This window comes from Perca flavescens, chromosome 23 (assembly GCF_004354835.1).
Source record: "Perca flavescens isolate YP-PL-M2 chromosome 23, PFLA_1.0, whole genome shotgun sequence".
Lineage (NCBI taxonomy): Eukaryota > Metazoa > Chordata > Actinopteri > Perciformes > Percidae > Perca > Perca flavescens.
In genome coordinates, this window is record NC_041353.1 from 20,473,578 (window position 1) to 20,500,160 (window position 26,583).

The 26,583-nt window shown below is 40.6% G+C and overlaps 1 protein-coding gene across 2 annotated transcripts; it reads left to right on the forward strand.

Annotated features, from left to right (window-relative positions):
* Positions 1 to 746: 746 nt before the first annotated feature.
* tm7sf3 (transmembrane 7 superfamily member 3) lies at positions 747 to 23,313 on the forward strand. Of its 2 annotated transcripts, XM_028570870.1 has the most exons (12): positions 747 to 1,003; positions 5,119 to 5,273; positions 9,812 to 9,962; positions 10,698 to 10,818; positions 12,455 to 12,626; positions 13,562 to 13,739; positions 14,768 to 14,854; positions 17,920 to 18,000; positions 18,586 to 18,738; positions 20,228 to 20,328; positions 21,242 to 21,404; positions 22,543 to 23,313. In XM_028570870.1, exons 1-12 carry the CDS (start codon positions 928 to 930, stop codon positions 22,794 to 22,796), a joined length of 1,692 nt encoding a protein of 563 aa, XP_028426671.1. In that variant the 5' UTR covers positions 747 to 927; the 3' UTR covers positions 22,797 to 23,313. The 2 variants fall into 2 exon arrangements, with proteins under 2 accessions (XP_028426671.1, XP_028426672.1); XM_028570871.1 differs by lacking the exon at positions 18,586 to 18,738.
* Positions 23,314 to 26,583: the final 3,270 nt, after the last annotated feature.

The following is a 26,583-nucleotide window of genomic DNA, read 5'->3' on the forward strand; positions in this document are numbered from 1 at the left end:
TGGGTTTCGTTTTACTTTCAATTGTAAAATTCCCTTGTTTTGGTTCTGTTTGGTGGCCTGTGGAGGTACTCAACTTCTCACTTTCACTGTTCATGTTGTTGTTGTTGTTGTGTGTGTGTGTGTGTGTGTGTGTGTGTGTATGTATGTATGTATATATATGTATATATATATATATAATCTCAGCAGTTTAAAAGCAGGAATAGAAACATTATCCAACACACAGGATCTGCTGTAACACCCGACTACCCCTTCTGCTGCGGAACTGCAACAAGCCAGAAAAGTAATGTTGGAAAGCATTCCTCCAACATGTTTATTTTAATAGCTGATTAATAGAGCTGTACGTGTAATAAATCAAGAACAGCAGCCCTTTTTGACTGCTTTGAAATATATTTTGTGCACATGAAACAGTGCATGAATTACTTTGATGTTGTGATAAGCTCTGGTCTGAGAGTAGATGTTATCAAAGAGTCACTTTTTCCGAGATCCACAAACTCTTTTGTCAAGTTTGTATTGGAGTTTGCCATTGATGACACGCCGTTACAAAAGGCAACCCTTCTGTTATGAATGGACATCAACACACAGATATAAACGAAGTGAAGAGTAAAACGCTCTTACCGGTAATTTCAATCAAAGATTTAAAAAAAGAAAAAGAAAAAAAAGCGGGATCTGGCGCTGTTATCGCGGGACCGAGGGCGCGATTCTCGCGGAAGGTTGGTTCAGCCCAGAGCCATAGAGATATTCAGCCGGCAGAGCGGCAGAGGGAGAAGTGCTGGCTGGGTAGTACCGCTCTGCTAAATCTGTCAGTTCAGTCAAGCATGTCGCTTTTCTGTTTGCAGGGACCTCTACTCTACCCAAATACAATGATTACACCTGTTGTGCCGAAAAAAGACTGCTTGCCGATAGAAGCGTTTTGTTGAAGCCGAGGAAATGTCTCGTTGGATTTGGTGCCCGCTTCTGCTGCTGCTGCTTCCCCTGGGTTGTGAAGTCCAAGCTCAAGTAGAAAGTGAGTAAACGTTGCACAGCATCAACAGTTTGATAGCTGATGCACGTTCAGTTTTAGCAACCTTATTTATCTTTCCCAACCTTTATAAACCATTAAATATAAGGTTATATATTGGCTAACGTTGTAGAATGGGTATCGTTAAGTTAGGTTAAAGGCCGCTTTGTGATTCCTTGAGACTGTATGTATGTTGCTAAATCACTGGAGTCTTACTCGGCTGAACTTGTTATTGTTGGGTAGCTTTAGCTAACGTTAGCTAGCAGTTTAATGTCGTATTTTCTCCCAAACAATCATTTTTTTTTTTAGTTAAAATATTCATATTGTGAATTTAATTCAGTTATATATGGGGTTACACATGTTTTAACAGGATATTTAAAATGTCCGTGTAAAATGTTGTCATCACAGAGCAATTCTAACTCGAAAATGGTTATAATATTCCTGTGATATTCATATTGGGATGTTAATAGAATGTCATAGTTTTTTAAATTCATATTACGTCTTACAGTAACGTAACAACAGTAGCATTACATGAGCTGTTTACAGATTTTGTGCATTTAAGCATATAAGAGTGAAGAATTGTGATTTATCTGGCAAAGTTAAATAGAATTAAAAAAAAAACAAGAATATATCAGCTAACACTGTCAAACCTTTGGGACCTTTGAATTCAAACAAATGGTGTCCGTGGTAAGAAAATGGAGTAGTGAAACCAAGTGGAGTCTGAGTATTTACTCTGATAAGTAAATAAACACTTTGTTAGTTATCAGAAGCAGCAAGCTGAGATGAAATAACAAGCGGACTTGATGCTCTACCATCTCTCTCATCGCTGTAGTTTGACAAGATGTGGAAAAATCACATGTTAAAACTTTAGGGCTTCAAGTGGTTTATGTCAGTATTAAGTTATTTAGAATTTGATCAAATATTCAGTGTTTTTCCCCCCTCCTAATTTTCATAATGTTAGGGTGGAGAAGCCTCTGAAATAGAATGTGTCTTCCCTTGTGGGACACTGAGCTCTCCACTGGAACTAAAGAAATACTTGTAGTGTTAATAGCTCTTAAAAGGAACCAAACGTACCAATTCAAGAGGGAAACTCTAACATGCATCACTGTCTGTTTGAATTAGACATAAATTTGTAAAAAAAAAAATCTGTTTAAAGAATAAGGGAAACGTGCAAAGTTATAAGATCTGAATAGATCTAATCACATCAAACATCTAGATCGAATAGATCTAGATTTTTCAGTGTGTTTTTCTGTAGTCCACATCATACAGTAGGTGGACATCGGTTGGTGGATATCTCTTATTTAATATTTTATATCTATATGACAGTATATAGATAATTCTTTACCAAAAATAATATATTTTATAATATAATAAAAAAATAAAAAAATATATATATATATATATATATATATATATATATATCCTGGATTAAGGTTTCCGCCTAACACAAGCCAGAGGCTCACATTTCCCCTCATGTTAGTTTTCATACTTGACAATCCTCCTCTCTATGAGACATATCAGCAAACATACAAATACAACAAGGCCGTACATATGATAGCACTAACTATTATATTATGGAATTATACGTAGGTTTGTGTATAAGTCTTCAGACAGATACTCTAATACAGTACAAGTGATGTGTGAATCGGCTAGAAGTCGTCTGGTAACACACAGTGGCAAATGTAAAAAAAATAAATCAGTCCCAGCTATTCCGAAAAAAAGGTCATAGTTCACGCCATGCAAGTGCTGTGCACGTTGCAAACTTTGAGGCCCGCTGAAATCAAGTGTGATCTGTGAAAGAGATAACTGGTGAGGAAGGTGCCATGTCACGGATTGCTAAAATGATAGCGTGGGAAAATGTCTTCCAGACTTCTGTTAAAGTTGCTATGGTGACAGATGTTTTAGAATGACACGGTCAGTTTAAATTGCAAATCGCTAAAATCACTTGCCATGGGGTTTTTGTAATTGAATTTATTGGTCAAACTACATGCGCGTCACCGATCACATGAGTGGAGCGTTGCTGTTGCAGCGTGGTCATTTAAAGTGGTCAAGTGTCGGTGCTTTTCTGCACAGTTAATGGTTACTTAAGAGTTAATACTGCCAAAGTTGGTTAATTATTACTGCTTTATTTGAATAGGGAAAAAAACAGCATTGACGCAGGCAAGTGATCAGAGGATGTTATGCTTATACTAAAACTGGCCAGTCCAAAGGTTTCAGATCAACAGTTAAAGATCATGTTTTTTATATCCCAAAGGACTGACCAATAAAAAAAATCTAATTATTTTACTGAATGTCACACTTGTATTATATTTTTTTTGCATGCATATTTTAAGGTGTTTTTGGATTTATAAGCCAACAAGAAACGTCTTAAACTAGAAAGGCATTAGGAGAGCTCAGACCTCCGCCAAAGCGTGACCATTCTCACAATGTTAATACAGGGAACCCATTTTTCCGGTTATTCCGACACCAGATGAATGCAGAACAAACATCAATACAAAAAACGGTGTATCAGCCCTGTGATTCTGATCCGCTCTGACATTTAATGGGTTCTTTCTTGGCCCATGCTACACCCTTTCATCAAGTTTCATAGAAATCAGTGCTAGTCATTTTTCTGTTAATGAACAGTTGGCATGTTCCTTAAAGTGTTCATATTAAGCTTTTTGGCTTTTCCCCTTTCCTTTATTATGTTATGTTTTTTTTTGTGCACGTTATAGGTTTACAAAGTGAAAAAGTCCAAAGTCCACCCCAAAGGGACTTACCATCTCCAACAGAAAACACTGTTCACAAACTGCTGCAAACAGCTCTATTGTAGTCCAGCCTTTACTTCTTTGACCAACGTGCGTCACTTTGTAACACACGTTATAATGCTCGCCTAGCTGCTAGCGTGGCACTCATACTCTGCAACTGACTAGCTATCAGTACGTACTGGGCATGTGCAACTCCCAGCAAAGCTGGAACAGAAGTGAGATGTCTCACTCTGTAGCTAAAACGGAGAGCTCAACACACAGGGTGAAAAGAGGAGCTGCAGCAATGTGCACTACAACAAATATATGGTGTTTTCGGAAAATGAAACCACATAAACCTATTCTGGTACAACCTCTAAATACAATTATGAACCTGAAAATGAGCATAATATGAGTACTTTAAAGGCCAGTCGCTTTACAGTAGGTAAAACAGTAAAGGTAAGATAATTGTAGCCCACTGCAATCCTGAAATGAAAGAAGAAGTCTGTACTGCATTGTTAGATTTCTCCCAGGCTGTTATGGTGACAGCATACTTCACTATTTCAATACCTCCTCATTACTCAAAACAGCGTACTTCTTCATTCAGCCTTTTCTGTAAGAAGAACCCTCCTTGATGTGCTGCTGACCTGGTTTTAGGTCGCCCACTTGGCTGATCACCAACTGTTAAATCTGCTCTCTCAGATATCAGGAAATTTGCAGTTCACTGTGTGTTGCCTGGCCTCCGTCACAGTCAAGTCGTCCTTCTTCTCCAACATAACTTATACTGACCGAAACAGGAAAACAATCTTAATGTCTAGGGCTGGGTTCAAATAATCGATTCAAACTTTGTTTGTTATGGATTAATACAATCCTTATAGATCTAGATAAAATGCCGGTTAGCATGTTGTGAGTAAAAGTGAGCCAACAAAAGACAAAAAAATAACCTAATTACTTGCACTGAGACAAAAATGCATTGGCCCACCTATCTAGTCAATTCCTAATGTAAACATTAACCTGGTGCATTATAAAAAATATTTGAGGGTTGCTTCTTACTTGCGAATCGATTTGGGAAGTCATTGGTGATGCCCAGCCCTATTCATGTCTTTAACTACATCCATAGGCTGAGTAATGGTGTGACAGTGCTCTTGTAAACGTGGCAGGAATCATGATGAGCGCTTGATTGTTGGCACAAACATGTATGAACTTACTTGCTTGTAGTATTTATGATTTAAAGAATTCCAACCATTATACAGAGCATACACAGTACCGTAATGCTCCCGGAGCCTCGGGGTATACGGGGACACTGTAGCAGAGCGGTTTATAGGCAGCACACCACTGTTAATCTAAACCAATAAAATCATGTGTGATTAATCAGACTTTTCCCCCCGTCTGTCCCAGACCGGGTGGTTTTCCTGCCGGGAGCCTTCCAGAACGTGAGCATCTCCCAGAATGAGACGGTGCAGGCCGTGGTGTCCCGGATCCCCCCGGAGGTCGCTTTCATCACTCTGCAGTTCCACACGCAGCACCGCAACGCCACGCTCTCCTACACCCGGGTGAGAAAGTGCCGACATGTACACTTTTCAGCTTGACAACTGACAGACATATCTCTCCCACCCACTTATCTCGACAGGAATACATAGACTGAACTGCAAAGATTCATCAATTCAACGATTAGTTGTCAACTATTTAATGAACCGCCAACTATTTTCAGGGTTTTCCCCCTGCCTTTAAAAGGCTTGGGCACAGCACCCAGGCTGTTTTGGGCAACCCCTAAGCCAAATGAATGTAACTAAATGACTTGTCTCAGATCTAATGGTTGTAGTTGGTGGGCCAGTGGACTTCTTTAGCAAGATTTGACTTGAACCTTTATTTGGTATTTACGTTTTAGACACAGATATGGTAATAATAGCGGTCCAAAATGTTGTGAAATTGCCTTTTTTATTGAAAAACTTGAACGTTTTCTTGAGGGAGGAGTCCTAAAAATATGCAAGTGGCTGGTAGATTTTGCTTCACTCACCAGCCCCCCAAAAAATTAGGGTAATCTATTGAGTGGCTGGGTAAAATTTGAACATTCACTAGCCATTTGGCTGGTGGAGGAAAAAAAGTTCATTTTGAACGCTGACTGCAAAGCTGTAGAGGCAGCAAAGTCAGTTAACGGGATGAAAGCTCAGTGATGTTAAGAGTTGAAAGATATAAGATTTTCTGTTAAATCAGCAAATCAAAAGCCCAATGTTTGTTTTTCTCGAGTTGCTCTCCACATCCTTAATCGAGTGATCCCTGTTAGCGGTTACGCAATCTGTGACATTGAAGGTTTGCTTCGTACCGTGTGAGCAGGCAGTTAGTTCTAGCTCGGTTTAATGAATGGGGCTCTGTAAGCCAGGTCGTCTGACCCGCTGAGAGACGGGGCCAGTCAGCTGACGTGCAGTCCGCTGATCATGAGCGGCAGACGGGGCGGCCCTGAGGGAAAACCTTCTGGCTTTGCTCCCAGAAGTCTCGGGGGCAAGTTTAGCTTTATTTTTCCTTGGTGATGGAAAAAGAAAGAAAACAAATCCATGAGGTTTTCGGTGCCGGACATTTTCTCCCGTTGACGCAAATGAACGGCAACCAAAATGAGAAAAATAATGTTATTTCAAACACAAACAGACAGGGTTAAATGTCAACATGCATACTACACACTTCAGTTTATATTGTTATCTATTTTTCACTCATTTCCTTTTTCCCTTTTTATTTCGATCACTCACTCACTCACATTTGTTTTATCAGCCAGTGTGGTTATTGCTGTCCATTTCGTCTTTAGTTTTATCTGTACCAGAGGAGAAATTATATTAAGTCATAAGATGTTAATCCTTTACACACTCGCGATTATATAATGGTTTGAAGTTGCTCTATGTCCGTGGCGTATTAGATCAATTTGTTGAAAACCACATCGAATGGAGTATCTCTACCCACTCCAGCACTGTCTGACAGCAACAATAAGACGAGTGTCGTACAATGGGGGGGATTGTGTGAGCAGTTGGAATGAGAGTCACACTATGGGGGCACAGTGCTAAGATGCCGCCAGGCTTGTCACACGGCACTTATTCAGCATTTGCTCACTGAAAAACATGGGGCTAAATATATGTACACGGTTTGTTCCCTGAAAATGATATCTTTCCTATGGCTGCACCACATGAGGAAAATAGACGCTATGCAATAACGTTGTTTTATCGTGGTAATGATATTACTTGCCATAAATATAGATATTAAATTGTACTCAGTTCTGCATTTTTGCCGCTTTTAGTATTCGGCTGAAATACAACAAATTGTTTGTTGGGTTAGGGTCAGGGGTTTTCAAAGGAAATCATTTCCAACATGCTTTTATAGACCTTTTTCACGGCAGACATGTCATAGTAGGAGAAGCACAGGTATATTCCAAACCATTAATGATGGCTGCATTCCATTTAGGATAGGCACTGGTATTGTGCATGCTGACTCACTGAAATATCTTACTGGGACACTAGATGGAATGGAGCCATCGTTAAGGTTATCCGTTTCAGCTGTGCTTTTCCTACTATGACAAGTCAACATGTCTGTTGTGAAAAAGGTCCATTGAACAAATTGAACATTGAATTGAATAAAAAAGGGCACCACTGTCTTTGTGAGTGTCTTTGGCGATTTTATTTCGCCAGTTAAAGCAACACTAAAGCACTTATCCCGCTTCGGTCCCCCTACAGGATGGAAGCAGAATTGTCCATTGCTGCTGTCGTAATGTCTCATTATGTCTCATTCGAACTACAGATCCGCTACCCCATCTCTCAAACCTTTCCTGTCTGTGTGAGGTTTTAAAAGAAGAAAAAAAGCACCATGCTATGATACCATGCAAAGCAAGAAAACCCATCGGACAGTGTGGGTAACCACAACCTTTGCACACGGGTTTGGATATGTCAGGTCATATCACGTCAGTGAAGTGTTTCCATGGAAAATCAAATACAGATGAGTTGATACCCCGACAGGTGCACTACTGTAACACTCAAGATAAAAATCCATACCATCTATGGATAAAATGAAAGAACCATGGGATGTGTACTAGCACCAAAGTAAAAACCCACTCAGTCTTCATTAGGGTCCGTTGACCTAGTGGTGATAAACGTTATAGGTGATAAACAGGTTGAATTAGGGCTGCTAGGATTGTGGAAAAAAATCATAATCACGATTATTTTTGGCCAATATTGAAACCACAGTTATTTAACACCATTGCTCATTGTCTTTTTTTCCATTTGGTTAGCAGTAGTTCTAGTAAATTGAGGGGTCTGAGGGTTCAGGATGTGGTGAACTGTGACTCATTCTTCTGTCAAGAAGATGTATTTGGTTGAATTGCTTAACATTATTTAAGAATGGTTTTATTTTTATTATTTTATTGACTTTGGTTGGTTTCTGACCAAATACATGCAAGAGCAGTGGTGTAGTCTAATGTGTGTGTGTGTATATATATGTGTATGTATATGTATATATATGTATGTATGTATGTATGTGTATATGTATATATATATATATATATATATATATATATATATATATATATATATGCATGCATGCATGCCAGAATCTGCCTTCGGGGTAGGGGGGCCATATCATAGTGTGGGGCTCCAGGAAAGATTTGACAATTCAAGATATATCAAAAATATAATGGAAAGTATATTGTTGTGGGTATATATAAATACTGGAGCCTTCTTAGTGTGCATACATGCGTATCACGTAGACTACACCACTGGGCAAGAGCCTCAGCTGTACTTTGAGTTATAAAATAATTATTATATTTTATGTGGCAGCTTTTACAGACAGAGTCACAAAGTGCTTCACACAATAAACATTTGGATGCCAATTAGCAGATGTTAGCATGCTCAACAAAGATGGTGAACATGCCTGATAAAACGCTGCATGTTAGCATTTAGCTCAAAGTAGAGCTGGGCGATTTGTTTCCCTAAAAAAATTGAGATTTTTTTATAAAAAACTTGATTTTTGATTTGATTTCCCCCCCCCTTGCATTTAAAACAAAATAACTGCGAACTATAAATATATTTTAAAAATATATATTTATTGTATTTAATTAAAGTGCATCAACATAAACAAAATTGCAAAGGCCAACCCTTTCTCTAAGTTAAAAGTCACTGTGCAGTGTACAACAAAGATTGTTAAACATCCAAATTACTTATACTGTATTTGGATTAAAAAAAAATCAAAAAAATTGATTTTTTGAAAACATGAATCGATTTGACCTACCAACTCGATTTTTAAATCAAATCGATTTTTTTCCCAGCCCTACCTCAAAGCACCCCATGTGCCCCTAAATACAGCGTCTTCCATCTGTTAAAAGTCATTCGCTGCTCCCTCACTGCGAGGGACACCCAATCACTCAACGAAATCCCGACTGTTTGCTGTCCCGGCCCCTAAAATGGTGGAACGAGCTCCCCATAGACATCAGGACGGCTGAAAGTCTAAACCTCTGCGGCCGCAGGCTAAAAAACACATCTCTTCCGACGGCCTTTGGATGAAAAAAAAAATTACAGTTGCACTTACTAGGTCTGCAATACATAGTTTTTTTTTAATTGTCATCGCGATATCAACTGGCGAAAGGCTGCAACATATCGCAAAAGACACTTTTGAGATTTATACAGTATATCAGTAGAAAACTGCACTTTAAAATGTAACTGTCACTTTTATGTTTAATTCAATCTTCAATTTTTTCAATAAAAAGAATTTGTTATAAATTCAACAAGCAGTTTGTTGTATTTTAGCAGAATACTGAACCCAGCAGAACTGAGTACACATTAATATGTTTATTTATCGCAAGTAATATTGCTATCGCAATATTCAACACCGTTATCGCATCTTTTCCTCACATCGTGCAGCCCTAGCACTTACTTACATGTGACTCTTTTCAGTTTGGCTTATTTGAAGCTAATGTGCTTGCCCTTGATTCTTGCTGCACTTAATTGGGAGTTGCCTTGGATAACAGCATCAGCTAAATGACATGTGATGTCATGATTGTAATCGTACTGTTTATCTCCTTTTGTGTATTCGGCTGACGAGCTGCGGTTTGTGTTTGGTGCAGATGCCAGGTCTGGGTCTCTTCCTGACTGCAGTGGACTCGGGGCTCCTGTCGGCTCTGCAGCCGGGCCAAGCGTCCCTCTCCTTGTTTCTGTCTTCTCCTGACGGGGACACCGTGGCAGGCACCGGGGTCATCCTCCAATACTCCAGCACCGGTACTACTTCTTCTTCTTCTTTGTAAACACTCCTCTGGGCGATCACGTCCTGGGCTTCTTTTCTGATTCGTGCCACTCAATTTTGAGTCTTGCACAAGGAGTCCGAAACAAGGAAGTCGCAGCTAGAGTTTAAGGAAACTGTTTCTGCACGGTAACTCTCGCCACAGGCTAAAAAAAGAAACGTTTATTGTGAATTTTGATTTTGACTTGAGGAAGTTTGTGCAGACTATGAGCGAGCACCGGCATTGATTGTGCGTGACGCTCATGTGCCTTTCTGGTGTGTTGAAACATTCGAGTCAATTTATTGAACATGTTGAACAACATTTATTGAACAAACAAAGTCAAACTCATAAGCAATAATAAAAGCAAAAAAAAAAAAAAACAAGATCATCAGCAACATACAGTATAAGCAACTCAAATATTGTTCAAAAGGGGTAGGGTTGAGAACTTTTCTAGTCTTAATTTCATTATTCCTAATAGAAATTAAATTTGCATCCATCAGTGTGTGCATGTTTAACTCCGTAGGCTTGAAAAAAAAAAAAACATCAAGCAGTCCACAAACAAGAAATAACCACACAAGAAATCACTGATCCGGCTCATGGCCATTCAATATTTAGTTTCTGAAAGGAGTTCTCCTGACATGGCAGGGTGCCACTAAAGCCCTCAAGGGAGTGGTGTTTGTCTAAACGTGCCCGATGAAGCAGCTATCGTGGAATTTGTTTTCCCTTTTTTTAGATCCGGTCCCTGGAGCTTGCAACATGGAGTTCAACCTGGACATCGACCCAAACGTCTACATCCACTACAACCTCTACGAGACCACGATCCGCTTTGCACCGGCGAACCTCGGATACGAGAGGTAACGCGCTCGACTGATTGGCATCGCCTGCTCGACTTCCTGTTCAGCCTGTTTAACCGCAGGCAGAAGCAACTCGCTGCTCAAATCACATTTGCCAGGACCTGCAGTCAAACCGCCACACTGTTATATATGTCTTGTTCTCTCTCTACATCACACACACACACACACACGCACACCCTCCTCCTCCGCTGTGGCTGATTCATAGTACTCGCTTCATTTTCTCAAGAATGTCTGTTAACGTGCCACAAAGCCGTCTTGGTGCAGATAAACAGAGGTCTCCTTCACTTGTTGAGTCGTTTCCTGTTGTGTCATTACCTGCCCGGGCTGTAGCAGCACAGACTCCACTGTTTACAAAACTCAAGTCGAGGTTTTGTTTCTCTGCGTGTGTCCATGCTTTTGAGGAAGATAATCTGCTTTCAGTTCTTTATCACTTGTTGGCTGTCGTTGTTTGGGGAGGAATATCTCGAAGGGCTGTGTGTCATTGTGGGACGATTTGGGAAATAGCAAACCGCGTGCCTAAAAATGTGGCAAATTTAGTTTTCAGCCCAGTGACCAACATTGGTTTGGACAAATACTTGGTGGCTTTGTTTCACCGTCTTATGATGCCACTCAGTTCACTCCAGTTAAAAGTCAACTTGTTTAACGTGTCTGACTGGTGTCATTTGTTATCATGTTATTTTATCTATGACCACACCTGCCACACTTTCTAATATCCGCAGCATGCTCAAAAAGCTTTTTGAGAATGCATTTAGTTTTTGAGTGTATATATCAGCTGCTAACACATTCCAAACCTGCTTAGGATTAGTTTGTAGTCTAGAATGGGGACACAGCCAAGTCTACTATGCAGATAAGTTATTTCAGTTTTAGTGTCCTCACACTCCCCCACTCACTCACTCTTTCTCTCTCTCTCTCTGCCTCTGTTCAGTGTGTCGGTAAGGGCTGCTCAGTTATGGAAAAAAAATCATAATCACGATTATTTTGATCAATGCTGGATTTGCGATTATTTAACACAATTACTCGTTGACTTTTGGAAAGATGTTGCAATTATTAAACTTAAAAAACACGGATAGAGTTAAACAAACCAAACATGAACACACAGGAATGGGAAATTTCCCTTAATACTTTCCCCGTTGAATTTTTTGAATTCCCCTTCAGAACACAAGATAAAATATGAGTTTACTTGCAAAATGTAATGGGAGAAATGAATCCTTTTTCTCAATTATTTTGTATTTTGTGATCGGAGCCAGATTCGAAATTGGGATTCAAATGAGATAAATTTCACAGCCCTAGTGTCGGTTAAATTGCATTTAAACATAAATATGTCCTTGCATTATAGAGCCAGGACTATTGTTGTTATTTTTTTTGTCACAAAGTTGAAGTGCACATGAGCAGGGCACTATTAATGTGTACTCAGTTCTGCTTTCAGTATTCTGCTAAAATACAACAAATTTAAAACAAATGAAAGGAAATCCTTTCCAACATTCTCAGTCACATTCTCAATTTCAAACTCATTGTCAATCACAGTAGAGGAGAGCCTCAGACAAAAAGCTACATAGTAAGTTATTATTATTATAACCGAAGCCAACTTCACAGATAGGCAGTCTGATGTTTCCTGTCTGTCCTTGCTCTCCATCAGGGGAGAAACTCCGCTGGCTTGCGACGAATCGACAGAAAGCACCACGCGCTGGCGGCTGCAGTATGACATCTACCAGTACTTCCTGCCGGAGAACGACCTATCAGAGCGCAGCCTGTTCAATGGCATTCAGGCCGTGGCTGATGTCCAGGGCATGGTGGAGAACGGCAGACGGGTAGGGCAGCGAGAACATGATTATTTACCTTTTTTTTTTTTTAAGTGCTTAAGTTTCATATTTTAGCTGCTATATATGAAGCTTTAAAGGTCCCATATTGTTAAACAGTGAGATTTTCATGTCTTTTTTTATTGTAAAGCAGGCCAAGGTGCTATATAAATACTGTAAATACAGTATCAAAACGCTGAATGCACACAGCCCGTATTGAGAAACTGTGCCTTTAAACGAGCCATCAGGACTTCCGTACTGTTGTGATGTCACAACTATACTATATATATATATATATATATATATATATATATATATATATATATATATATATATGTATATATATGTATATGTATATGTAGAAAGTGCCGCAACATAGCTGTTAAAGTAGGGCTGGGAATCTTTGTTGCACACTGCACAGTGACTTCTCACTTAGAGAAAGGGTTTGCCTGTGCAATTTTGTTTATGTTGATGCACTTTAATTAAATACAATAAATATATATTTTTAAAATATATTTACAGTTCACAGTTATTTTGTTCTTAAATGGAAGGGGGTAGCTTTTTTAAGGGAAAAAATCGCCCAGCTCTATGTTAAAGTCATTCCCCAGCTGCAATGACAGTGCAGAGACTCAGAGCACAGATGCGAAAGACCCAGAAAAGCTGACCAATCAGAGCAGACTGGCGCTAAAAGGAGCGTTTCAGACAGAGGGTTAACTCCGGTATATACAGACAGACAGTATGAGCAAAATAATGTAATGTAAATACATTTTTTTAACATTAAAGCATGTAAACATGTTCTAGTAGAAACCCCAAATACAAGTATGAACCAGAAAATGAGCATGATATGGGACCTTTTAATAAGAACATGATTAACAATAGCTATTGACAAATATCAGAAGTACAACAGCTGAGGCGCTGCTTGTCTTCATCCCCCCGTCTCGCTGCAGGTCTTGACGGTGTTATCATCAGATATGAGCATGGCCGTGTTCAACTCCATCCCCGGTCAGGGCATCATCTTCTCAGTGGTGGTCAGAGACCCGCTGCTGAACACCTCGGCCTCCTACATCCCCGCCCACACCTACGCCTGCAGCTTCACCTCCACCCTGGACGGCTGTCAAACACTCGGTGAGCTCCGGCGTGGTTCACACACTGAATGTGTCGCTCTCCGGTAGGGCTGCACCATATGAGGAAAATGTGCAATAACATTGTTGAATATCACGATATTACTTGCAATAAACAGATATTAAAGTGTACTCACTTCTGCTGCTTTCAGTATTCTGCGGAAATACAACAAACCGCTTGTTGAATCACGCATGAAACGATATGTTTTTTTTTTTTTTTTTTATTCTGCTTTGTGAAAACCTCGACATGAGGTCAATTTATTGATAAAACTCATTTTTCAATTGCAAACTGCATCCAACAAGTTTATTTTCAGTATTTCTAAATCATGGGATCCTCGATCTTAAATAATGGAATGCATATAAAATCTGAAATCCCTCTTCAGTTTAATCTCTTTATATGATATTATCCACAAAGTTAAAGGTGCTCTAAGCGGTGTTGGGCGACGTCACTTCTGGTTGACGTTCAAAGTATTTTCAAGCAAAACGGAGGCTGGCTCGCCCTTCCCTCCTCCTCCTCCTCATCCCGTCCCCTCCACCTACCTTCCGTGCTTCCTCAAACAGTCATGAACGCGCGTTGTGGAAGTAGCCTACGTGTTCACGCTGCTGCAGTGATTGATCATCCAACTCCTTCTTGTCAGTTATTGGCTGGAACTCTGTTTGTTACGTTTGGCGGTGCAGGTTGGCGCAGTTTGTTTTTGTTGGCGTTTGCGGAGCCTGGGCTGTCTACAGAGACCGCGTTTTTGTTTTTTACAGTGTGTTCAGGGGACAGGCAGCTAGCGTATAGTAAGGAAAGGTTTGCTGTATGTGACAAAAAAAATGTCGTAGCCTAAAAAAACGCGTGACATCGCTTAGAGCATCTTTTTAAGAAAAGCCCCAAATCCCCCCAAAATGGTGGAGTTAAGGTAGGATGTCGGCAGCAAGAGGGTTCCAGGCGAAATACAAAATGTCTTACTCCCTCAGAAGTAGCAGGAGGCTTAGGCACAGGCAAGGAACACATTTAACGATTTAATATTGTTATTATTTCATTTTCAGGAAAGATATCTACTAAGTTTTTCTTCACCGTCGCTGGCTTGGCTGGCCTGTTTGTCTGCTTCTTCGGGCATCGATTCTTCAAATGTGGTGAGTAGTTTGACATTGCTTAATGTGACTTTAGTATTGTGTCATCATATTGTATATTACGGTTTTATTAAAATTCCATTGCAGAGTATTCATATTCCAGGGGACATCTTAGTGAGTTCAGTAAACAGAGACAGAGGTCCCCTCATTATACTAAACCAGAGATAATTAATAATTAATTCAAATCTTGGTGATGTTAGCCGTACTTAATTTGTGATGTAGTAAAACATGGAGGCGGTTGTAGACTCTATAAATGAAGGTTCCAGACAGTTCAGTAGCCTGTGTATGTGATTCATTAGGAAGTCTTTTGAAGTCCAAGAATCAAGCACTTTATCTTAAAGTCTGAGAAAACCGAGTTTCTCTACAACAGGACTGTTTCTACTCAAAACTGAAAGAGTTTGTCTCTCCTTGTCTCGCATAGCCAGACCTCTCTCCACAGCGAAACGCTCCGGCACGTTTGTATTCCTCTAAATCACGACCGTCCTGCACGGCGCCAAGCCCCCATAGCGGAGATAGCGAGGTGGGAGGGCCGGGCGTCATGCTTTATCCAACCAATGTACATCTGTTGAGCCAGATTATGTTTCTCCTGAACTAATTACTATAGTTAGGTATTATTGCAGTTGCTGTGCATCTCTGTCTGAGGTTTCTGCCTGTTGAAAGGAAGTTTGTCCTCGCCGCTGTCGCATCAAATTCTTGCTCTGTGGGGCGAATTGTTGGCTCTTTGTAAATTAGAGTGTGCTCTAGACCTACGCTATCCTTAAAGTGTCCTGAGATCAGTGTTGTAGTCGAGACCACCTAAACTGAGACCAAGTCATCACCAAGACCAGAGTGTATCGAGACCGAGACAAGACCGAGACTTTGAGGGGTTGAGAACGAGACAAGTCCGAGACTTTGAGGGGTTGAGAACGAGACAAGACCGAGACTTTGAAGGGTTGAGACCGAGACAAAACCGAGACTTTGAGGGGTTGAGACCGAGACAAGTCCGAGACTTTGAGGGGTTGAGACCGAGACAAAACCGAGACTTTGAGGGGTTGAGACCGAGACAAGTCCGAGACTTTGAGGGGTTGAGACTGACACAAGACCGAGACTTTCAGGTGTTGAGACCAAGACAAGACCAAGACTTTCAGGGGTTGAGACTGAGACTTTCAGGGGTTGAGACCGAGACAAGTCCGAGACTTTGAGGGGTTGAGACCGAGACTTTCAAGGGTTGAGACCAAGACAAGACAGAGACTTTGAGGGGTTGAGACTGAGACAAGACCGAGACTTTGAGGGGTTGAGACCGAGACTTTCAAGGGTTGAGACCAAGACAAGACAGAGACTTTCAGGGGTTGAGACTGAGACTTTCAGGGGTTGAGAACGAGACAAGACCAAGACTTTGAGGGGTTGAGACCGAGACTTTGAGGGGTTGAGACCGAGACAAGTCCGAGACTTTGAGGGGTTGAGACCGAGACTTTCAAGGGTTGAGACCAAGACAAGACAGAGACTTTGAGGGGTTGAGACTGTGACAAGACCGAGACTTTCAAGGGTTGAGAACGAGACAAGACCAAGACTTTGAGGGGTTGAGACCGAGACTTTGAGGGGTTGAGACTGAGACTTTGAGGGGTTGAGACTGAGACTTTGAGGGGTTGAGACTGAGACTTTGAGGGGTTGAGACTGAGACAAGACCAATACTTTGAGGGGTTGAGACTGAGTTTAGAACGTTTTACATCCAGTCACCGTAATGATGTTAACACATAAATCAGACAATGCACAGGCAATGTAGTGATATCCCTGCAGCTGTGGTCTTGACCAGTCCTCTTCATACAAATTGAATTTGGCTTTTTCCAGCCACAGTTCACTTCAGGATCAATAGAATCTATCAGTGGTTAGTCGGTCATCATGTTTGCTAGTCTTAAACTTCCTCATAGGGACGTAGAAAACCACTCAAACGGAAGCTGAGCTCTGGTGTGGTGCTGACACATTGGTGCTGACACAGTACAGTAAAGAAGTGGGGATACTTTTACTTAATCCCATGAAGTCTTTTTATTTGCAAGTACTGGGTGCGGTGGTGCCGGCCTGCCTCTCATGTGCTCTCCCACGCATGTGATGCAGCAATGTATTTGTTCCAAACTGAACCCGTGTTAGGGATCGGCCCCTGCTGCTGCCAGTAGAGTTGGAGGGTGGGATACAGTGTGTTTTTCCAGTAGCTGGATTCTCAGGAGCATTAGTGATTAGTTTGTGGAGAGGGATCAGAGACATGTGTGTCCCAGGCCCCCAGAAGGTGCTTTGAAGGAAATTATACATAGGGGGCCAAACAAAACAAAACAAACTCCCGGCCCGTCATGTGACGCCATGGGGCCCATAAAGACTTTTTTTCTCATAGACTTACATGGCACAAGATATTTCTGTAAATCAGATTAAAAAAAAATTGTAGCGTCACCATCGCAAAATGACTATAGTTTCACTAATTTGATCCATTCGATCCAACTGCACCACAAAGCAACTCTCATAGGAATGAACGGTGCTCAGCCTCCAACGCTGTATCCAGGTCACATATAGTTAAGGTAGCTTTGTTCAAAGCATAATGTACACTGCCCACTGAATGTTAGCATATAATGATAGCATGAGACTGCTTCTAAAACAACCAACATTGTGTAATGCTAGTCACATGTTTGTTAGTGTTGGTGTGCCTATACCTGCTCTGCCTTAATAAGAAACCTTATTTATCGATACATGTGTAGTAGAATGTCTTTCTCAGAAAACAGAATTATACAAGCTTTAGCCCACATAGATTTTTAGCTCTGTCAGGTATGCATCTAGACTGTGGAGACATTGGCGCTCCGGTTTGTATGTTACAGGTGAAGGTTGTTGACCTTTTATTAATATATATGAATTGTACTGTATATTTATTGCTATATGTTTGTAAATATTGTCATTTTGAATGTACTATGGACTTTCCATTCATGTCCTGAATAAAGTTATTATTATTATTATTATTATTAGTATTATTATAGGTCTTCCCTAGGTTTATGTATGAACTACTGTGATGTGTAAAGTCTCTCTCTCTTGTTTCTTCTCTGTTCCTGCAGAGTTGTTCTGCATGGGATTTAGCTTTGCGACGTTTTTCTTCTTTGTGCTGATCACAAGGACCACAGGACTGGACTATGACAGTGAGTTGTTTTTCTCCACTGATAATTTGCACTCCACTATGTAGCAGAGCCCGACCAATATATTTAGCGGGCCGATATTAGGCATTTTCCTCGGTATCTGTATTTATAGTGACCGAGAAACGAATATTTTAAAAATAAAATAAAAACGGACAAAACCCCCTTCAACCATGTTCTGAGTGTTGCCATTGCATAGTGTGTCCACCAGAGGGCGCTCTACGACCTCACTGTTGGCAACACTCTTCTTTAACCCTTTAAGTTTCATATCTCAAGTTTGTATTTTTATACATTTTATTTATCAGAACTTAATATATTTTCATGTTCCTCTGTTCTCTGTTCAGTTTATTTTATTTTTTAAACTCACTAATACCTACAAATAACTAATGTTAGAGAAATCTGTTTATTTTTTGTTACACGTTTCTGGGTTTAAAAAAAATCTATATATATCGGAATATTGGATTTTTAAATCACCAAATATTGGTATCGATATCGGCCTTAAAAATCCTTTATCGGTCGGGCTCTACTATGTAGGAATGAGAACATCCCACAGTAAGAGCCGTGTGTGTGTGTCTGTGTGTGTCTGCGTAGTCTGTCTGACCCTGTCGGCAGTGATCGGCGTGGTGGGCGGCGTCCTCCTGGTGATGAGCTGGTGGCGCTTCGGTTCGGTCATGGCCTGCATCGTCGTGGTTGGACTGATGCTTGGCTTCCTCATCGCCTCCACCGTCCTCTTCACTCCTCTTGGTAGGACCAAAAAATAATGCGGTCTGGTCCCCAAACATGACCGCAGTCAACCACGTCTTTTTGGATGATTTCAAATATATACCAAGTAGGGCTAAGTACCGAATTTGATACTTTTTAGACACCAACCGAATTGCCTCTAAAGTATCGAAAAATGCCTTGTCATTTAAAGCTTTAGTGTGTAACTTTTTGATATGTTACATTCAAGCCATTGCCAAATGAGTTGCTACAAAGCTAATTAAGACAATCAGCTCAACACATCTCTCTCTGTATTTCTCAGTATGGCTGTGTTTAGAAGATTGTGTCGTCTGGTGACTTTCTCACGCAGAAAGAAAGATAATGACCTCTTCTGAAGAGTCATCATGTTTTTTTTCTTTTAATCCTCCGTGTCCTCCTGGGCTACTAGCAACTGTGCGATCACGGAAGGCTTGTATCATGTGGACGCACCGACAGCGTTGTTGTCATTACTTAGAATTCCTCACGGGGGCGGCAGAAACTACGCACTGTAGCTTTAATACCAAATTTCAATACCTAAGTAATAAATCTCATCAGCGTCAGTGAGCCAATCAGCATGCAGCATGCTTGTACCAAGATCTAATATTGTTTGTGATTGGCTCTATAGCGTTACATGCAGGAAAAACTCTACGTTACACAGAGAGACAGGGCTCACGTAGTAGGAGCTGTGAATAAATAAAAAGATTTGTGCAGTAATGTGTAATTTCTTTTTGTTAAAATGGATTTTAATAAAAAATTGGTATTGAAAAAAGTCTCGTTCAGGAACCGGTATCGGAAGTTGAAAAATATTGAAAAAATATAATATATTAAGCTTTGAAAGCTTTAGTAATTTATGTTTTCTTAAATTACTTTTCAAGTGTATTAATAATTTAGCACCTGAGCCACTTAGTAGATTTATTCAAATACAGAGCAGCCAAAGAGTTACTAGAAGCAGTACAAATCATAACTGTACAATACCATACTGTAGGACAAGCTTTGCACAGACTGCCTTTTCAGTTAAGAGCTGTAGACTATGGAATTCATTACCAGCTGACATTAAGGTCATATCGGACTTCAAAAAATTTACTTCTAGCATTAAGTTGTGGCTAAAGGCAAATCAAAACTGTAACCATTTTTAACTATTGTTATTAGTATTATTTTGTTTACTTGTGTAGTAAGTGAAGGTGTGTGTATAAATAAATGCCTACGATTTTTCCTTTTTATTTCTCTTTTTTTCTTATGCATGTATCTGTTTTATAATGCTCTTAGAAATGCCCAACCAGGGACAAGAGTTGAAAATTAGCTCTAGCTATAAACTCTATATGCTGCGCATCAGTTACGGGCTTTGTATTGTAACTATGTTTGCTTGTATGGTCCATGTTAAATAAACGCATAATAATAAAAAAAAAGTATTGGTATCAGTAACGGTATCGGACATTTTTTAACGATTTACCAACCAGAGTGTGTTCCGTGTGTGTTTGTGTGTGTCTTTGTTCAGGTGACCTGGATTTGTTCAGGCGTTCAGACGCGGTTTTCTGGGTGACGTTCTGCTGCATCATGCTCGTTGTTCCGCTCTTCTTCGTGCGCTGGCCCAGAGAGGTAAACCCACGGCAGCACATGTAGGATTTAAGATGGTTACTCTGGCGACATCTAGTGGCGGTGTTAGGAATGACTTGTTGGAGTCGGAACAAAACAAAAGACACAAGTACAATAACATGAAACTGAAACGGTATTTTCACTACAGAAACAACATGAGATGAGTGAAATCCAGTCACAACATGGTCAGATACACACGACATGAAGTATTCCTTAACAAAAAAGCTCAAATTCACTTCATTATTTGTTTGTTTTGTATATAACCGCTCGCTTGCTTGTCCTCAGGGTTCCTTTGAATATTTTTCATCATTAATCAATGCAATTCATTGTGAAAAATAGAGTTGCAGACATGAGTCTGAAGGGGGGTGGCAGTAGCTCAGTCAGTAGGGTTGGGAACCGGAGGGTTGCTGGTTCAAGTCCCCATACGGACCAAAGTATGGTGGTGGACTGGTAGCTGGAGAGGTGCCAAGGTGCTTTTGAGCAAGGCACCAAACCCCCTACTTACTCGGGGCGCCTTTCCATGGGCAGCCCCTTCACTCTGACGTCTCTCCATTAGTACATGTAGAGGTACTGAGCATGTGTGTGTATTTCAGGCCTGTGTGTAATAACAACAGAGTGAAAACATTGTAATTTCCCCTTGTGGGATTAATCAAGTATACATTATTATTATTATTATTATTATTACATTAAACTCAAAATCTTATTTTTTTTTAAAGATAACTCATTTTGCCGCCAAAAAGCTAAATTTCCAGTTTTTTATTGTGTTTCAGCAGAGATCCTTCACAGCAAACTAAATATAAAATAGTAAGAATAAAATGTGTAGAAGTGTGTCTCGTTTAACTTGTAAAAAATGTAATGTTGGCGATCAATAAAGTGTCTTCTTCTTCTTCTTCTTTTTTTGTTTCTTTGTCGCCAGGGCAACATCGTGACGTGCGGCATCGTCGGGGCGTACGCCGTCATCCTGGCCGTCAACGCCTACGTTTACACCAGCCTGTCCTACATCACGCTCAACATCCTCAAGCGCTTCCTCAACAACAACTTCAGCGCCGCGTTCACCGACGTGCCCTTCCAAGCCATCGGTGAGTCCCCCCGACTCGAGTCCCACTGAATCGGGAGGTTTTTCTGAATGGCGCGTCCCTAATTTCAATCGCTGGTGGGGTGTTTTCATTCTGAGGCTATTTGTACTACGGCTATTAATCCTCTCCTCTTGATCCAGGGCTGAACGACGAGTCCTTTTCAAAATCAAAGTCGCCATTTGAAAGAATGCGATTAGCTAATCGCGACATTGATCGGATATGTGCAATATTTATTTGAATGTGTGTTGTAACATTTGGGTTAACATTTGTTGTTCCTCCCTTTTTATTATTATATTTACTGTGTTTTCATAAGGTAAATGCTGGAATAATGTTACATAGCACAGAGTGTTTCCACAAATGTCCTATAGTCAGTGGAGTTATTTTGACATTTGTTTATTGTTCCTTTATTTGACGTGATGGTAGAAGGTGCGATATTTGTATTTTGTATTTTTGTATTTATTATAAGGATCGCCCAGACGACCAGCTTGTATTCCTGGGGTCCCAAACAACATTTAATCAGACAATATTAAAACATTAAAAACGTGACATACACAGAAAAGAAAGGAAATTAAAGAAAAGAAAAGAAATACATCAACATCTGCTTACAGAACTAAATGACAAAGAAGAAAATTAAAATTAAATAAAAACAAATGTTATATATTACAGTACATTACATGGCTAACATTAAGGCAGCTCACATAGACAAAGAAGAAAATCTAATATTTTTAACCACACAATAAGATTAAAAAAAAAAATTAATAATAATATATATGCTGCTGTTGAACTGAGGCATATCAGACATTGCAGTTTACAGGAAAGTACTGATATTTTTTATTGGAATGGTTTATTATTATAATTATTATTATTATTATTATAACTTTAGCCTTTGTTTGACTGTTCGATGTTCCATGCTTATTAAAAGAAAGACACTTATTGCTGGCAATTCATATCCATGTTCTCATCCTTGCATAAGAATATAGTATCAGTAGTAGTAGTACATAGTGAATATTGAACTTTAGCTAAACATTTGAAAAACAAAATCCTAATCGCAATATCTGGCAGAAAAATTGCAATCCCCACCCCCTCAAGATTTCAGCCCTATCTTAATCGTATCTTTTTTCGTCTCTTCCCTCTCCACCAGACTACGTCCTGATCACGGTGTGGGTGGTGCTGGGCGTCTGCGGCATCGTGCTGCAGCTGTACCGCGAGCGCTCCCGCCCGTTCTTCCCGCCCAGCCCGTACCTCATGTGGCTTCAGGAGCGCGAGCGCCGCAAGACCAACGTGCTGGACCCGAGCCACCACTTCCCGCCGCTGGCCAACCGCCTCCTGGCCCGAGTGCGCCAGCTCACCAAGAGGATGGAGCCGGCCGGAGAACACACGCCCCTGCTCCTGTGAAGCGCCTGCGCACACGCCGTCGCCGTCGCCGTCGCCATCTAAAAGGGGGAAAGATCCCTGCGGCCCCGGGGAGACCTCTTAGTGATCTGGGGCAAAAAACTGTCCCTCGTGCCACTCATGACTCAGCACCAAGCAGGATCTAAAGCACTGACGCTCTTTACAAAATGTATACAAAAGACTGTGACCTTGTTTTTTTTTTTTTTTTTTCCTGAACGCCACTTTTACTGAAAACTGTTCAAGAAGAACTGAAGAATGCTCTTTGGAATGACTCAAATGTAGCCGCTCACGGCTAACAAAGGCTACGCGGCATTTCACCCGCACGCCGTCGGGAGCGACGCAACCAACGGCGTCGTCCAAGCAACAAGACATCTGCCGGCGGCTTTTTGTCGTCGCTCAGCTGGCTTCTAAAACTACGGGCGTCCACTCGGAACGGGACGTTTGTTGTGGTTTGGCTTTTAAAAGGTGCTCTAAGCGATTTTTTTTTTTTTTTAGGCTACGACATTTTTGGTCACATACAGCAAACATCTCCTCGCTATCCACTAGCTGCCTGTCCCTAGCCTAGAAATCTAGACTCACCCTAGCGACAGCAAATGTAATTTCCTCCGTTGGCTTGTGAGCTGGAAAAACCAAACTCTGGTCAGGCCAATCACATTGTGTACAGAGTCGGTGGGCGGGGCTTATGACTGCTGCTGCTGGGAACAGGGGTCTTCTGGAAGACTTGGAGTTCAGCTTTTCTTTGAGATAAAGAACAAAGAACGGACCAGAAGTCATTCTTAAAGGAAGATGTGTAATCTACCAACTAGCGTTGCTCTGATTGGTTGTAACGCTATCCTATCGCGTGCAGAGGGAATTTGAAAGACAACCGTTTATCCCGCCCCCCCCTCGGATTGAGCCCTGCCAATGGTGAGTTCCCAGAACTCGGGGACGGGATGATGGTGATGATGATGATGAGGAGGAGGGAGGGGCGAGCTAGCCTCCGTTTTGTTTGACAGTACTTTCAAACGTCAACAAGAAGTGAGGTCACCCGACATCGCTGAGAGCACCTTTTTAAACCACGCCCTCTAAGGTCAGACTTTAATCAAGAATACTGTGGACCCTAAAGTTGAAACTGAACGGATAATGTTCCACGTGATGATTTGATGACTACGTTCTAAACGTGCCATTCAGCCCCCCGGGAAGTCGTGACGCGGGTCAGTAAACGGAGGATGAATGTCGCAAACGAGCAACAAAACAAAAACTGACGGCGGCGAAATGACATAAAGCCCTCGCACAGCGTTCATGTTTTTTAGCCTGTAATAACGGTTTGGTTCTCTGCATTCAGGTTGGATTTAACCTCTCGCTCACTTGTGTGCCTTTTTGATTTGACTGAACTTTGCAATCCGCAGTCCTTTTATTTTTTTTGTTTTTTGTCGTTTGAACACTGGATTTTAATGTATTTAAGTTATCCGGTGCCGCAGATTATTCATCTGTTAATGTTTTTAAACTGCCGCCTGTGTGCCATGACTTTTCTCTCAGGGTTTTCACGCTCCGCACTGAGACAACTGACGGAACCCGCCGACTTTGGTCTTTAAGCCTTGTCGTCAGGATTTTATTAAGTTACTCACTCTCTCTCCGTATGACTTTTTTTTTTTTAAAATAAAAATCCACAACAGCAGACATGTTTATGAGAAATGAGGTCAATTGTAATAATTTCTAATTTAACAATTTTTGATATTTAATAAATAAAAGAAATAATAAAAAAAAAGCTTTCTGATCTTTTCTGGTTATGCTAAAATGTGAATAGTCAAAAAAAAAAAAAAAAATATATATATATATATATATATATATATATATATATAATTCCTAAAACCAAAGCTACTCAGGTTTTAACCACACTGACTTTGAATGCATATTAGGCCTTTTCACAGCAGTCTTTTAAATCAAAGCAGCTGAATGGAATGCAGCCGTCATTAATTCAATTCTTTACGCCTGTAAAGAGTGCCTTTGTGCCTCTTCGATCAAGATTAACGGAAAAACTTGCCCGGAGTTCTCCTTTAACTCTTTATTTAGCACAATTATGTATACAAATAGAATTTTCCCGTGTTTTTTCCACCTTCCCATCCAGGGAACAAAAATAGCACCATCCACCGGCCAAATGCTGGTATAACAGGATTAGATAAGATTAAATAAGATAGACTTTATTGATCTCAGATTGGGACATTTTATTTTCAGGTTTATTTATCAGGGACAATGCACACTAATAATAAACAAAAGTAAAACGTGCCAGAGTTAGCCTGGAGGCTATTTGACATCCGCTGTCCCTGGACTGGTGGTGAGAGGTAACCTGCTGTCAAAATATCAGACACAGCACGCATATACAAGAAATAAGAAATACAGGAACAGCTATTCAAAAAAAAATAATACAAAAGTAAAGAATGTAGAAACGTATTTATAAGTTGGGAAGAAAAATGTGCAACCTACTTAACCCTCATATTGTCCTTTTCAAAGTTTCTGTATCATCAATTTTGGGTTTCTTTTAACCAAATTGCCCCAAAATAACTTGGATGGTTCCATAAGACGCTCTTCACAAAAGGAAATTAAAGATGAGATCTCTATTTTCATAGAATTTGGGGTGTTGTATTCAGTTATCCAGCATCATCCTGACTAAACTTTGACAGATCTGGGATTATCCGTTACCTTCACTCCTCTGATCTTAACCATTAGTCAAAATCATTCATAACTTCTGCTTTTTTCTTACACAAAAATTAGGGAGCAGCAGAGCACAGCAGGACTTTTTAACCCTTGTGTTGTCTTCCCATCGACCATGCATGCATCCAACTTCTTTTTATTTATTTTTTTTCCTGGATCAAAATTTCAAATTAAAACTGTATGTAAATGTACATCTGCCACGGACATCTTGGTACTAGGCTACATACGTCTGCTATTTCCTTGCTGGAGCTTGATGTGATTTGTGTCACGTGCAGGTGTGATGGATGGTTTATACGGTATGGTATATGTTTATACTATCGGAACGGATGCCGTCTTCAAAAGTGGGATGATTTTCTTTAGGGGAGACACTAAATCATCCGTTGTTCTTTGTTTCTCATCTTTGAATAAAAGCACAGTAGATAAGTCTGCTTTCCATCCGACTCATCGAGCTGCAACCCAAGGATCCGATCAGATCACTCACTGGTCATTTATTCCATTATGTAATCCTTATTCATTCCTGGAGGTGGTTTGTGTCAAATACCCAGTGGGCGGGAAAATATGTTGTCTTCAACATAGTTTTATCTTGATAATGTGCACACACAAAAAAACATAAAAAAAGGAGCTGACCTTAGCATCTCTTTCTGTGGACTTGATAGTGAAACAACCTTACACTGGATTACAGCTCATGTTTCATTACTTAAAGATGCTCTAAGCGATGTCTCGCGTTTTTTAGGCTACGACATTTTTTTTTGTCACATACAGCAAACCTCTCCTCGCTATGCGCTAGCTGCCTGTCCCCTGAACACACTGTAAAAAACAAAAAACGCGGACAGCCCAGGCTCCACAAACCGCAACAAAAACAAACTGGCCAACCTGCACCACCAAACATAACAAACAGAGTTCCAGCCAATAACCAACAAGAAGGATTTGGGGGTTGGGGTGCGCGGAAGGGAGGGGGAGGGGACGGGATGAGGAGGATGAGGAGGAGGAGGGAGGGGCGAGCTAGCCTTCGTTTTGTTACCTATAATACCTCGAACGTCAACAAGAAGTGACGTCACCCGACACCGCTTAGAGCACATTTAAATGTGCCATTTGTTTT

Excerpts from the sequence above, each read along its gene's own strand:
- tm7sf3 (XM_028570870.1), top strand. The coding sequence starts at position 928 with ATGTCTCGTTGGATTTGGTGCCCGCTTCTGCTGCTGCTGCTTCCCCTG. Across the intron at positions 1,004-5,118 it reads AGTCCAAGCTCAAGTAGAAA|ACCGGGTGGTTTTCCTGCCG; the intron begins GTGAGTAAACGT and ends CGTCTGTCCCAG. Across the intron at positions 13,740-14,767 it reads GGACGGCTGTCAAACACTCG|GAAAGATATCTACTAAGTTT; the intron begins GTGAGCTCCGGC and ends TTTCATTTTCAG.